The sequence below is a fragment of the Wolffia australiana genome, chromosome 15, assembly GCF_029677425.1.
Source record: "Wolffia australiana isolate 7733 chromosome 15, ASM2967742v1".
In the NCBI taxonomy this organism is placed as follows: Eukaryota; Viridiplantae; Streptophyta; class Magnoliopsida; order Alismatales; family Araceae; genus Wolffia; species Wolffia australiana.
Window position 1 is genome coordinate 10,134,863 of NC_135849.1, and position 15,708 is coordinate 10,150,570.

The window sequence follows — 15,708 nt, forward strand, 5'->3', positions numbered from 1 at the left end:
ATACTCATCTCCAATCAATTTAACAAGGAGGGTATGGTCAATAGTGAGCTCATATTAAGAATGTAATCTTATTCGTCCAAAAGAATTTATGCAAGTTGATCTGATACCAAACGGAGTAAAATGTTCAGGATCTCTTGTATTGGTATCTCAAGGGTGAATCAATGATCGATAGAACATAAATAACTGAACATATTGGTGATCTGATATACGTGAAGTTAGGATAACATACCTGATTCAATAGAGGTCTTGACCTTGACAGATAGTCTTTTGAGTCAACAGGTGGCAAGAGTCCAGGCTCTTGAGAATAATGGGATCTCTCAGGGAAAATCATATCTATGGCTCAAGGACTGGTCCCCTCAAGTTCGACTTAAATTCTTGGCACAGTAATTAATTCCCACGCATAATAAAATATCTTCATCCCAAGATTATTATAATGGATCACTCTAGCTAGGGATTAAATAATAAAGCATAGTACTGTCCATATAAGAAATTACAATTCAAAATTGTGTTCTTCGTCTCATTCTCAATCAGTCCATGCATAGTTCTTCCTTTTTCTAGTTTTTCCTGCTCTGAAATTCTCACCCTCTTATGGAGAATCTCACAACTGAACATGAAGGAAAGCCACTGAGAAGGCTCTAATAAGCTGAACGATGGAACAAGGTCTGAGAGTGGAAGCGACCAACACTAGAGATCAAGAAGATCTTACGATTACATGTCTGGTGGTCATCCAAGGAAAAAAAAAAATTCCTCTAAGTTGGGCTCCATAAAAGAAAAAATTGTGTCACTGTCTTCTTGTGAGAATATGCCTCATTCATTACCACAGCATGTTAACGTACTCGGTTAGAAGATATTCTGTCTACTTTGGGAATAAAAAAGATTACAACACGTTTGATGGTCATCCTAGGAAAAAAATACCATTAATTAATTGGGCTCCACAAAAGCCAAAATAAAAAACTGTATCACTCTCTTCTTGTGAGACAACGCCTCATTCATTACCGCAGCATGTAAAGGTACCAGAATAGAAGCTATTTGGTCCACTTTGGCTCATTTCCCCAGTTTTTTAAAGCCGATCCAAGCACAGAGACAAGGCATCATACTATTAAAACCTACCCGGAGTAAAGAAAGCTAGAAATTGATAACCTTTGCTCTGAGAACTGAGAAAAGCTTAGGATTCATAATTGAAAGGTGTTAATCTTGATTAATTCTTGAATCGGCTTCTCTCCTTTTTTTCATAGATTCGCAAGTCTGGGAGGTCTCCATGACAGAATTCGATTCGACTGACGATGACAGAACGGGCCCATCGCTGCGAGACAAGAAAACGGGCACTTCCTGACGCTGAGATTATTACCCGGGCGACTCAATTCCTACCCACCTCACCTCTCACGAGGAGCTCAGACATGGCAGGCCAACCGTACCCCATTCAGATCGAGAGATCGAGAGAGAGAGAGAGAAAAAGAGAGATTCTGAGAGAGCAGGAAGCTCGATAATGGCGGCAAGGTAAGTAAGAGACGAAAGCTATGGTTAATTACAAGTAAGAATGGAAAAAAGAGGAAAGCCTAGAAGAAAACTCTGACTCACGCTCGAAACTCTCCGATCGTCTCCTCCTCGAATCGCTTGACAGCGGCGGCCTGCCGCTTCATCCCGTCGTCGTAGACGAAGGGAATCTTCTCAAACCAGGTGACATTGCCGGCATCCGGCTTGGGCACCAGCTCTCGGCAGGGCTCCCCGAGCACGTTAATGGAGTCGTGGTAGTGATAATATCTGATCTTCTTCTCCGTCTGGTGTAACGCCTTGCCCACCACGTTCTCCGACATGTGAACCCCCGTCGCGAACGCGTTCCGAGCTTGAATCGCGTACTTTCGATCTCTCCTCACCCCCTTTATCGAATTCCTGAACACCAGCTTCTCGAACCCCCACTCCCTGCTCAAAATCACCGAAATTCTCGGTCAAAGATCGAATCTTTCACGATGGCGACAGCGTTAGAACTTAGAAAAGAGAAAATCTCGAGAAGAACCTGGAGTGATCGTGACGAGGGTCGTCGACGCAGAGCTTGCTCGACATGGGATTCTGCTCGATGGTGAACTGGGTGTAGTTGGAGAACTCGCGAAGAACGGATTCGAGGGAGTCGCCGCCGGGGAGGAAGAGGTACTCGTCGACGTCGAAGAAGAAGGTCCAGTTGGCGGCGTGGCGGTAGCGGTGGAGGCAGTCGTTGACGACGAGGAACTGGTTGTAGTAATACCCGTCGTAGTCCGCCTGGGCTCGGATATCCTGGACCGTGGCTCGCCCGGCGCGGACCCACGGCTCGAGCACCCTCCGCACCTCCGGTCCGACGCCGCCCGCGTCGTGGAAGACGAAGTGCGAGCGCGGCCCGAAGAAGTAAGCGTGGTAGGCGAGCCACTCTCTGATCCTGCTCGCGCTGAGCTCGCCGTAGAGGGAGGACCCGCAGTAGAGGTAGTCGTAGGCGAAGGGAGGAGAGAAGCTCGACCCGTTGAAGGACCCGGGGGCTTCTTCGAGGGCGAGGAATCGCTCGTAGCGGCGAGGGGAAGGGGAGTAGTAGGCGTTGATGAAGAGCTTGCCGCCGAGGTTATCCTTGTTGGGGTTTTCTGGGAAGGTGCAGTTGACGACGACGACGGTGTAGACTCGGCCGTAGCCCCAGTCGGGGAGGATCTTGAATGCCTTAGTGCGGATTCCGGAGGAGTTGGCCGCGTTGGAGACCCACTCGCACTTGAACCAGGGCTTGCCGAAGACGTGGGTGGGCTTGGAAGCGAGACCCACGACGGCGAAGGTGGCGGGGCCGCCGCGGTAAGCGCCCATTTGAACCAAGAGCGCCGCCGCGCTGCCGTAGGGCTGGAAGACCCGCTTGTTCGGGGAGGAGTTTGAGAGCTTCTTCTGAATCTGAGAGATGGGGATGGCGGGGATGGCGCAAGAACGGGCGGAGAGGAGGGTTTCGTAGGGCTGGAGCTGCCAGAACGCCGTGAGAAGAGAGAGCGCGACGAGGGTGGCGATGAAGGGTTTCATGTCCAGGCAAGGGAAGGCCAAGGGGTGCCCGACGGCGACGCTGAAGCCGTCGCCCTTCCTCATTGGTCGCTGTCCCTATCTTCCTCCAAGAGCTCACGAACCTCTCCACCAGCCGCCCCTTCTCGGCGTTTTTCAAGAAATCCAGCGATAGCCCACGTTGCAAGACCGCCGCCGAGCCGATAATTGATTACTTGACAGAGCTAAAATCATGTTATCGTGATCGTTGCATGATGGGTTATTTTAGAAAGAGAAAAAAAAAAACACATCTGGGTTTCGCTGTGAGGTTTTTGAGAGGGCAGCTGGAGCTCGGAGCTCAGCCGGTAGATTACACTTTGGGTCGATTACAGCTGAATTTATCTCTGTCCATGCTTGGGAGAGACTTTTTATGACTCGCTGTTGAATCTTTCGCTAGCTTTTGAAGAGTCTGCAGTTGGCAGAATCTTGGCGTATACGAATAATCTCGGCCTGGCCCCGTTGTCGCCAGGCACGAGCCAGCCTGCTAGCCCAGTGGGTCCCCCCTCTTAGCAGCCCACCTAGAAAGTTCCAGAGGTTGGTCTCCTGCTTATGCGGCCCATTAGGCCCATTACCTTCCAACCCTAGAGTAAATCAGTGGCACCAGAGGAAGGTAAAGTTCTGGAACGTCTGAGACGTGGACGATGACGGAACGGGACGGGACGAAGTTAGTCCCGTCCTATTTCCGAATTTTTAGAGTCTGTTTAAATCGTCCTGTCCAGGGTTCATCCCGTCCCATATTTTTTCGTCCATGTCCCGTCCCCTCCGAAACCGTCCCATCCAAGAAATTCTCGTCCCATCCGACGTCCCAGGACAAAACAGGGCGTGTGTCAGCATTAGACCACTCAGAAATTGACATATGGTGCAGTACGTACGTCGGGCAGCTGGACCTGCCAGTGCATACTAAACTCTCACAGGACGAAATTACTGTCCCGTCCCCCGTCCAAGCCCCAGACGAGATGCTTATTTTGTCCATATTCAAAGCAACCGTCCCGTCTGAGGATGGGCGGACGATTCTTCGTCACGTCAATCGTGCAAAGTCCTGACAGGAAAAAATTTTCGTCCACGGACGAAACAATCGTCCCATCTATGTCCCTGCACTTTAGAGGAGGGAACTGGATGTGACTGAATGGAATGGAATGCATTATGGCTTTCGTTCTGTTCTTATCCCGAGATCGCGATAGATGACTGATGACAGTAAGGGGCGGAACACGTGACCGATGACTGATGTCCTCACAAATTTAACTTGTAAGTGATGTCTTAAATCATTTTTTCTTCTTTAAAATATAACAATATTTGAAGCCTTCCATAAGCGTCCTGATAGTTGTGTTTGTCCTTCAAAAACTGTCTCTATATTGTAGGGACATTCCAATATTGAATATGACGGTGACACTGCCATATGGTGGCATATGGATGGTGGTACACACTGGTACCGGATATCGGAAAGTAGCAAACATTGAGGCAATATGTCGTACACCAATAACATTTAAAAATTATATATAAACCAGTTAGTCAAATGGATGGTGAATAGCAATGTTGGGTTCCTACATTCCTTGTTGTCCCACATGCATACCTTGTGGCATCCACATGAAAGGCAGTGGGAGGGTCCAGTTCTCGCGGGCCTTGAGTATGACATGTATGCGTTGGTCTAGTCTGGAAATAAATTTACCCTGTTGACTAAGACATGGATAGTCTTGCATTGGTCCTCAATGGTCTAACCCAAATTTTTTAATATTATCCATATTTACTGAATGTTCTGGTGGAGCCCAAAAATGTGTTGGTTCTGTAATAAAATGCAACAAATCAAGAAAACTAGCACAATATTTCAGAAGATTGTGGATGTATTTCACTTCCAAATTTATAAATTTAGTCTCTCCATTTTTTTTGCTAATTACTAATGAGGCATTTGTCATTTTCTTTCGTTTCCCTAATTTCTCTCCCCCAAGTCAATGAAAATGTGACAGAGAAATTGCATATTGTGAAAAAAAAATATCTAGTCATTTTAATCAGCATAGAATAGTGAGTAGTAATTGATATTTCCCTCCCTTAAGCCTATTCAGTGAGTCTACGATGTCCCAAGGTCAAAGTGTATAAAGCACGACCACATTAATTGTGTATTGTCACAAAACATCTAAAATTTTAGTAATGCTTGTGTTCAATGGTTCTGAAAACATTTATCAATTTTTTTATCAAATTTACTGAATTACATTAACCAGTCTCAAGTAGTCATCTTACAAAGTTTAAAATAAAACTTTATAATCGGATTAAAACTTTCATAATGAATAATTAGGAAATAGTTAAAATTACTGTATTTTAAATTTTAATTAACAGGTCTATGTCCATCTATCCATAAGGTAGGCTTGCATCACCTGGGAGCCACTTATTCTCTAGTCGGAAGAGGAGTAAAATATAACTCATAAATGTTACCATGCTACTTATTAGATCAATGACGTAATTTTTATATATTTATTTGCATTAAAATGGTTATCTTTTTCTAGATTGGAAACTGAATCAAAGTTTCATCTCAAATTTAGTTTTTTAAAAGTATTTTTCAGATATAATAGATGGTTAGTCTTTATAAGCATCCTAAATGTTATGATCGCCTCTACTTTGCAACATTGCCGTTGCTTGTATAGATATATCTTTCATAATATATTGCTCGTGTATATTATCATTGCGCATGTAGATAATCACATTTTTATATCTTTTAGATATACACTAATGTGAATAGTAGCACCAGAATCTATCCTGCACATATCTTTGGGTTCAAAGGTAAGGTTAACTTCTGAACAAACTTTAGAAATCAGATTATCTTTATTGACATGCCAATAATAAAACTAGGGACAGTCTTTCTTGAAGTGTCCATATTTGCGATAGTGGAAGAAATTAAGGAACCTATCTTGCTTATTTTTTTAGCCTAATAAGGAATTTTGTGACATTTTTTTTGGTTTTGACCACTTCTTCATTATGACCTTTGTGGTCAAATGAAAATTATCATGGTTTTCTCCACTAGTCTATTTTCTTATTGAGTGCAAAGTGATATTAGTTCATTAATGATCCAATGGCCCATATGAACATTGTATATTAACTTGAATTGATAATACTTCATAGGAAGTGAATTCATAATGAAGTGCAAAAAAAAATTCTGGTATGTCCATGCCCAAGCAATTCAACTTTGCATCAATAGATGCTCTCTCTATAATCTGTTATCTTATGCTAGTTCCTTGGTTCTGTTGGATAGGTGTCACCTTTAATAGTAGCTCACTTATCTTTGTTGCGTCTCAATAATATGTTCTTGATAATGTGTTGCAAACTTCTTCTCCATTTCATTAATAACTTCTAGTGTAGTAATGTTTTATTTTTCAAGTCAGCCTGTTGGGAATCTGGTGCGACATGCCAAAGAGTCATAAGGCATAGACGATTTGATCAATCACTCTTCCAAGTAGGGATGATCACGTTGTATGGGTTGATTATGATGGAAATATATGCGGCCGGCAAGCCAATCACAAATTGTAAATCACATTCTTGCTCATTGATACAATGTATTCATTATTGTGCACACCTGATGCTTGTAATGAAGTCTATGACTAGATCATCAAACTTGGTAAATCATGACGAGTATGGCAAGTCATGTAGCCATTAGTGCATATATACTAAGAATACATAGGGGGTGCTCTTTAGCAAAACAAGTTCTTTGAATTGATCCATAAAAATTACGGTCACATTTCATGGAATTAAATCCCTGAAAGGTATTATACCAAATTATCAATTAGGTTGAATCACATCATAAATAAGTAATCCTTAGCCCAGATACATGAAAGATGTCTTGTCGATGGACAATTGTACTTTGACTATGACCTACGAGTTCCTAATCATAGAATTCTAAATTGTCATAGTAGGTTGTACTAAGATGTTCACGAGGGCAATTGAATTGTCAAGATGGGATCATCTTCCCTCTGTTGGGTTCTAGGGGCCTTGAGATGGATGAACAAATACAAAACGATGCGCAGCGGAAGACTCTTTGCGAATCGAACGGCATCATCAAAAAACCATTAAAACGAGGTACCTTTGCACAAATCTCATTCGTGATTTCTTCGATCCTGGAGCGAGACGAGTCGAGCTGCTCAAGTGTGCAGCCTCTAAACGTATCCACACGGTCCTCAGCGCGTCGGATCTCCTCCTTCTCGTTGACGAGCCCCATTCTTTCTCTGTCGTTGTCGTTACGTCGTCCCGATCAGATCAGGGATGGAGAGGGGGTGTGGGGAGAGTGGAGAAGAAGGGGAAAGGCCCCTGAACAATTCTGTCCTCGGTGAATTTTGTTCAGGGCCTTCCCCTATTTATATTAAGTGGGTATTTTTCATAAAAATCCCCAAAACTTAAGTATATCTTCCAACGTCCAAAAGACCATTTGCGTGTGACCCTCTAGGCCCATGTATCAGTCTAGTTAACGATTCCAGCGGCCCAATAACCTTTATTGGCCTTCCAAATTAATTAACTATATCATCATATAGATTAATTAATGTCGGATCGATTTAACCCAGTCGATAGGTCGAGACTCCGACACGTGGGGTGCCAAGCTACACCTCGTGTCCTAGAAGATACAAAGGAATGTGTATCGACTCACTCATGGAACCTGTTCATCATCGGTTACCATGTATGTATAATCCCTCATCCACTTGATGCTCCTTAGACGACTTAGGGTATGGTCAACTGTCAAACCCTAATCGGTCATCCGAGTTAGTACTGATGCATTCGGAAATCATCGGAGAACTCTTCTCCGATATTTCACTGCCTTGGCCAAGGACTTCATTGCATCGTCTTCCTTGAGCTGTCGCCTCTTATACCGAGGGTGGACGATCCCATCTTGACCACTCAATCGCCTTTGTGTAATTCTTGATGCACCCGAACTAAGACCGTTTAGAATCCCATAATTAGAGACTTGTTGGCCATAGCCAAAGTGCAACCGCCCGTCCACAAGACGTCTTTGGTGTCTTAGGTCTAAGGACCACTTACACAACCGTGACGTGAATCAACCTGATTGACAGTTCGGTATAATACCATTCAGGGATTCGTACGGATCAATTCAGTGAACTCTTTCCACTAAAGAGCACCCACTATCTATCCTTAGTGTCGCCACACTAATGGCTACGGGACCGACCATACTCATCATATGAGTGAGGCTAGATAGTGCTATTCTATCCGGATACTTCGATGTCCTTCTCGTGTATCCTTTGAATAGGAATCTTTAGAACACATGCTTAAAGACGAGTGATCTCCGTATTACGATCTCATCGTAATTCACTAAGTCTGATCATGTATTCATGGACTTCATTATGAGCATCACACGTGGACTATCATGAATATGTTCTATTAATGAATATGGAATGAGATGCGGAATGTGTGATTGGCTTGCCGGCCACATATATTTCCATCACCCTCAATATAAGAGGAGACAGCTTAAAAAAGATGATGTGGTGAAGTCCTTGTCAAAGGTAGTGGAATATCTGAGAAGAGTTCTCTGATCATATTCGAATGCATAGGTACTAACTCTGATGACAAATTCAGGTTTGACTGTTGATCATACCCTATGTCATCCTATGAGATTCAAGTGGATGAGGGACTAAATGGTAACTCTGATGACCAATGAAAGGCATGCTCTATGATTGAGTCGATACACACTCCTTTGTATCTTCTAGAGCATGAGGTGTTGCTTGGAGAGGAGTCTCAACCTATTGATTGGGTTAAATCTATATGACATTAATTAATCTATATGATGACATATTTAATTAATTTGGAAGTCTAGTAAAGGTTATTAGGATAATGGAGTAGTTAATTAGACTGATATATGGGCCTAGAAGGTCGCAAACAAATAGTATTTTGGACTTTAGAAGATATACTTCAAGTTTGGGGGGTTTTATGCAAAATACTCACTTAGTAAAAGTATGGGAAGACCCTGAGCAAAATTACACCATGACAGATTTTTTCAGAGATATCTCATTTCTTCTCCATTCTCCTCATAGCTCCTCTCCATTCTCGATACGATCAAAATGATGTAATATGACGATGGAGTGTGAACACAGCTCATCAAGGCAAAGGAGGAGTTTTGAAGTGCCACAAATCATGCAAATACGTCTAGAGGTTGCACAATTGAGCAGTTCAGGTAGTCTCACTCAAGGATCCAAGAAATCACATATTTGATCCATGCCCATGTGATTTGATTGATTTACTGATTTTGGTTTGATTCCGTTCAAAGTTTTATACTACAAGAATCCACTTTTTCATCTATATTAAGGCCATAAAACCCAACAGATTATGCATCATTACATAGTAAATATTCTAGTATCCAAGAGAAATGATGACATCCTTTTTCTAATTCTTAAAGCTTTTGGAATTCAGCATGGGAATGTTATTCCCTCTAATAGTGATATAGTCTACCTCGAGCACTAAAAGAAGGACAAGAATAAAGTACTTTTTAACAAGACATATAGTGCAATGCTAATATTTTTTAATGGTTTTTCCTTTGACAGTCATATTAATTTTCAAGTGATATCTTATTTTCTCGTTAAAGATGGAAAGCCTCCTTGGTTTTCAGAGTCAGAACACTGTGAAAACTTCTGTTTTCATAATCAAGCCTCTAACTGAGAGGGGTGAATGTCTCAAAGCCGCTACATTCCCAAAGTCAAAACTCTACCCCTACATCCAAAAATTTATTCGACAAAAAATACTATCATTCCAAGGCTATATGAAATGAAGACAAGGACCAACTCATGTGTAGCCACTAAGAAATTTCCCATCACACCAAGAACACCTATGGGAAGATTGATGGTCACCCTACCTAGGCATCCAATCTCGTCAATAAGAGAAACAACGAGATTCACATATATGAATACAATGATCATACTTCCTAGCCTAGTATGTAAAAGCCTCAAAGTGAAATTGAACAAGTCAAAGAAAAATTTTCGCCACTATGTCACTCAATGAAAATATGGATATTAGTCGGTCCAGCTCCCCTGCATAGTAAAATATTTATGTTTTCTGATTCATGGATCTTAGATTCAGGTTCTCACGATCATATTACACATTGAAAATCATTTTTAAAACATACTAAACATGATGTAGCACTAAGAGAGTCTAAACCACTGATGGCACATTATTGACTATCGCGGACATTGGTAGCATTCAAGTTGAACCAATATCTTAAATGTCCCAAATTTATATGAGCTTGATCTTTGTTAAAATATTATCTAAAATCTGTTGTTACATGAATTTATTGGGTACTCTAGCACTCAAAAGGGATACAAGTGCTATCATTCTCTAACAAGAAAAATCATTACCTCCAAATATGTCACATTTGATGGAAGTCACTTCTATTATGATGATCCGCACACTAAGGTCGATGTGGTGATTTCTATGATGACTTTGGAGATTGGTGCAAAAGGATGATTTGATCCTGGGGAAACTCAAGAGGTCTGGTTCAAGGAACTGAGTCATCCCATTAAAGGTGGTGGCAACGACGTCAACGCATCGACACCGGACGCGTCACCACCGTCCTCGAAAGTCAACACGACCGCTGAAGACATGCCGCCGTCGTCACAGGATCAAGTGAACACATCAGCATCAAACATGTCACTGGATCAAATCAACATGCCAGCATCAGGCACGTCTCCACCCACGCACGCTCCTTCACGCATCCTGACGCGTTGCCAAAGGCAGATCCAGAACTGCCCCCTGACGTGACGTGACAACGCATCGTTCGTCACGTCGCTCGTCTTTATTTTATTTCTTTTAACTGTATTTTCTCTTTCCTCCAAGGCCTATATGTATAGGCCAATGTTTCAAGAAACAATTAGGCAGTCATTATTCAAGAATTGAGTTTGTTTTAACTCTTCTTGTAGGACTGTCCAGCCTCCCCTATCCCGTCTCCTCCCAACTACTGCTGCCGCCACCGCCGTCGTCATCGTCGCCGACCTCCTCCCCACTCTTCCTTCTTCCTCCTTCGTTCTCTCTCTTTCTTTCTTTCTCTCTCTCTCTCTCTCTCTCTCTCTCTCTCTCTCTCTCTCTCTCTCTCTCTCTCTGTCCTTCCCTCTCTTCCTCTTGGTCCGTCAGCCCTAGGGTTCAGCCATGTGGCGTCGGTCGCCCACCCAAGGGTGCTCCGTTGCCGCCTGCCACCCAAGGCCGTCCAAGGCTGCCCACCCAAGACAGCCCAAGGCTGCCCGCCCAGGGCCGCCCAAGGTCGCCCGTCCCGGACAGCCCTAGGTAGCCCGCCCAGGGCCGTCCAAGGCCGCCCGCCCAGGACAGCCCAAGGCCGCCCGCCCAAGGCCGCCCAAGGCTGCCCGCCCACCTAGGACAGCCCAGGGCCGCCTGCCCAGAGCCGTCCTAGGCCGCCCACCAAGGACAGCCCAAGGCCGCCCACCCAGGGCCGCCCAAGGCCGCCCGCCCTAGACAGCCCAAGGCCACCTACCCAGGGCTGCCCAAGGCCGCCTACACCTGCGCCCAGCGCCGGTCACCCCGGCCAGGCCGCCTATGTGTGCTAGCCGCGCCAATGCCCACGTGCACCAGACCCACCGGCGCTTGCGCACATCGGCCTCGCCGGCGCCCATGCGATCCTGCCCGTGCACACTCCATTGCCTCTGCCCACCGATCGTCCGTGTTCGTCGCTCTTCCACACGCTCCTCACCAGGGCCGCCCAACGCCCGGAACGTCCAAATCCTCTCGTCCAGTGGGCCATTCAATGCCCGGAGCATCTAGTCTCGTTACGATGAGAATTCCCTGCAACCTCTTCACGCACTCTGGTGCCAAGGTACGCCTGAACTCTTTTGTGTCAAGTGTTTTTCGTCCAGTGTTCCACGGGAACTCTTCCACCGTCGTGAGATTCGATTTGAATTTCTCTGTCCTTTCGCTAAAATTCTTCCTCTAGAGAGATTTTACGCAACGTGAATTCGAGAATTGGTTTTGGTGCTTCGGCATCGTCGCGATGGTTGAAGACAGCACTCCCGCCATCGACGAGGAACGGTGCTGCACCACCATCATTTCATCGGTTCTAGGTTTTTGAATTCGAACATGTGAATTTGTGTCCCGTTTTATTCCTCTACCCGAACCAGTCTACCATCCTCCACCGTCGTTGTCATACCCGTCTCCCTAGTTGTCTCTCCCATAGCCGCTCCACGTCTTCCACCCCTTGTCATCAATCCCGTCTCCCTTAGTCGTCCTTCATCAAAAGGACTCCTCCCTTGGCATCCAAAACACTTTATTCTGACCTAGTTCTATTCTTCCCAGCTATTCAGACATCTCTATCCCTTCCTACCTTGATAACTGGCCCTCCATTATCTCCACCCACAAAGGGGCACTCTACGCTCATACTACTTATCCTCTAGAAAGTATTCTAACTTAAAAGAATGTTTCACTGACACATAAGACCGTTCTTCTAAATTTTCAACTGGTAACAATCACACTATTCTTGAGACTATCAATCATCCACAATGGAAACATGCAATGAATGTTGAAATGGTTGCACTTCATGACAATCACACGTGATATATTTCCTCTTGCTACCAAAAAAGAAGGCGACCGGATGTCCATGGTTCATACCATTAAGTATTTGACAAATGGTAAGCTGGAATGTTATAAAGCCTTATTGGCTGTCCAAGGCAACACCCAAAAATATGGAACCGAATATGTGGGAAATTTAACAATGTAGCAAAAAGTAACACAATTAGAACTATCATATCCCTGTGTACCAATCAACTTTGGGACCTTTAATGATTTGATGTAAAAAAATGTCTTTTTATATGGTGATTTAGAAATGACATATCAACTTATCAAGTGTGTCACTTGAGAAAGGCGCTACAGGGTATGGAACAATCACCACAATTCTGGTTTGAGAAATGTATTAAAGCTATGTGAACCCTTAATTATCAACAATGTAATGGTGGCCATACTCTCTTATATCAAAGCTATGTGCACATCGAAGTGCTTTGATAGTGGAATGGGCCATTGGCCTTGGCCTCACATTCCAACTAGGTAACGTATTGACTCTTGAGATGTTCACTGACTCTGTTAATGCTGGTTGGCAGGTTGATCATTAATCCACTACTTGATATTGATCACTTCTAGGTGGGAGCCTGGTTACCTGGTGCAACAAGAAGCAAATTATCATTTCTTGTACGGAGTACGGAGGCTGCACTCAGGTCCCTCACACATATAGTAAATGAAGTCCTTGAAATAGGGGTTATTCTCCAATAGTTAGGCATCCCCCTCATAGGACCTAAAAAACTTTGCTGCAATAATAAATTTGGCTGTTAGTATTGTCCATGATCACATTCAGTATGACAGCACCAATCATATTTGGATTAACAGCCATTAGAAAAAATAGAGATAAGGATTCTTGAGATTCTTTTTGTCAACATGAAGCAACAGCTGGCTGATGTCCTAACCAAAGGCCACTATAGAGATCATCATACTTTTTGTTGTACAATTTAGGCATGATGGATATTCATTCCCAGCTTGAGGGAGGTGTTGTTAGTTATAAAGGTTACAGGTGGCCACACATTGTTCTAGGCAAATAGACCCAATAAGGCTTACAATTGACATTTAGGTTATATATTTGTTACAATATATGTAAAAGTCCAAGCCAGTTCTATGATTCATTCTACAAGTATCTTCTCCTTTCAAGGTCTTCCAAATTTTCCAAAGTTTATGAGAATTTCCATTAAGAACTTATTCGAGATATGATCGTTGAACTCTCGAATAGTTTGTTAGGATATCAGTTCAACTAAGCATTTTTACTAATCCCGCTTTCTTTTATCATTAGAGTCATCATCGCATTACAGTATAATGTATAGTTTAATTTATAGTTAAGTTTGACTGGTTTGTTTTAGGGAAAATGGAGTAAAGTGATTTTCTTTATAGCTTGTTACAAGATCTAATCGGTGGATTGGGTTGAATTGGCAGAGTCAGACAGAACACGCTTGTGTGAAACTCTACCATGGACTACGAGGCAGGTAATGAAATTTTGATTCATCTCTCTCCCTCCATCATTGCAAGTGTTCTCATTGAAATCTGTTTTCTTAGGTTACATGCTTTCCTTTTTCTTTTCATTCTACTCTTACTACTGATTTATTTTATGTACTGCTTATGATAGGCTTTTATGATTTACTTTGATTGTGCTCTCTTCTCACATTTTTCAAGCATACATTCTCTTTTCCCAATTCTCTTATCTTCTTTGTTCTTCTTCTCTCACATCATGGTGATTTGAATGGTAAGTTGGATGTGATTTTCCCTCGATTAAAAAATATTGTTTGGTGGGGTTAATATTTGAAAGATGCAAATTTACTAAAATATTTCAGTTGATATAATATTTATTTTTAGCTGATGGTTCACTCAACTAGATTTTGTGCTATCTTAGAAAAAAAAGGTTTACAGGTCAGGTTAGTGATAATTTTCAAAAAATCGCTACAAAAACCAATACCATTATCGTATCCATTATTTCTGGAAAACTGCTTTTAGGGTTTTGAAATTATTTATTGAAGTACGTGATTTGAAGGTTGTGTGAATTTTTTACAAAAAAATCATTGTGAGTATTTGAATATCATACTCCCTTATGTATTATATATATGAAGTTTATTTTGGCAAGATGTCACTTATCAATTGAGTTATTAAAAATACATGAAACTTCAGAGACAAAAAAATCAGTATATTTATTCAGTTGGATAAAAAATGTTACTTATACAGTTTTGGCTGATGAGGCCATCAATTTGTAGATTTTACGTTATGAGGCTTTAGTCATTAAAACATATAGCTATTAAATTTATAGGGATTGTATTTTTTTCTTGATGGAATATTCAGGGCACACCCACTACCACCTTTGCAAATTAATTCTTCCTTCGTGTATGCTCCTTTTTTACCCAAATTGCTGTTTTAGGAAGGATGGAGGCTTGCTTTAAGAACCTTATCAAATAACTATTAAATATTTCTTTAGACCATTTGATTTATAAAAAAATATAGAATCTTATCCACGCTTGTTTAAAGAATAGTTTTTCTCAATGTTAGATGGGAAGCATTGATTTTTATGAATTTCAAATAAAGCTTTGACCAAGACATTGAGACTAGACTGATCCCATTCCAGCACATACTTTTAGCTAGGAGTGCATCTACTTCTAAGGTAAAAAGTTTCCGATGGAATTCGACTTTATTTAATACTTATCTTTGACTTTGAGTTTCCTTGTGGGACTGCGATTGGGACTGGACCAGTCAAGGATCTGTTAAAGAACCAATTTGCTAGGACCAGACCTGATCATAAAATATAGGATTGAGACCCACACTGTTGTCCCCTGTTGTAAGACGATGCTCCTCCATGCAAGGTAATGGGCTCGGCGGGCTCTGAGTTAAACCAAAGCCTTTGTTATTGACCTTGCCTTTGCCTATGGAACTTTCCTCGTAAGACCCTGAACAACACTAGGCTTGTCAAGGACTGGGCTGAAGAGCAAAGCCTAGCTATGGCCAGTCTGCCAGACCTCACAAATTGGGTAGAAAGACCTTGCCTGTCCCCTCCTGTGCACCAACTATTGAACGTCGTCTCTCATACCAGAAATGGGATCTCTGGTGAACTTTATTTGTAAATTCACTCTAGCCACAAGACATGGCATGACTCGTATGTAAAATATCAGATGAAACCTAGCA

General features: G+C 42.6%; 1 protein-coding gene across 1 annotated transcript; it reads right to left on the reverse strand.

Annotated features, from left to right (window-relative positions):
• Nucleotides 1-1,459: 1,459 nt before the first annotated feature.
• On the reverse strand, nucleotides 1,460-3,369 carry GALS1 (glycosyltransferase family protein (DUF23)). Its single transcript, XM_078587551.1, has 2 exons — nucleotides 2,015-3,369; nucleotides 1,460-1,920 (listed from the first exon to the last, which is right to left on the reverse strand). The coding sequence occupies exons 1-2, from the start codon at nucleotides 3,079-3,081 to the stop codon at nucleotides 1,575-1,577; spliced, it is 1,413 nt and encodes a 470-aa protein (XP_078443677.1). The 5' UTR covers nucleotides 3,082-3,369; the 3' UTR covers nucleotides 1,460-1,574.
• Nucleotides 3,370-15,708: the final 12,339 nt, after the last annotated feature.

Bases quoted from the DNA above. Each gene is read 5' to 3' on its own strand.
- GALS1 (XM_078587551.1), bottom strand. From the start codon at position 3,081: ATGAGGAAGGGCGACGGCTTCAGCGTCGCCGTCGGGCACCCCTTGGCC. The intron at 1,921-2,014 runs GTTCTTCTCGAG...GATTTTGAGCAG, and splicing joins CCTCGTCACGATCACTCCAG to GGAGTGGGGGTTCGAGAAGC.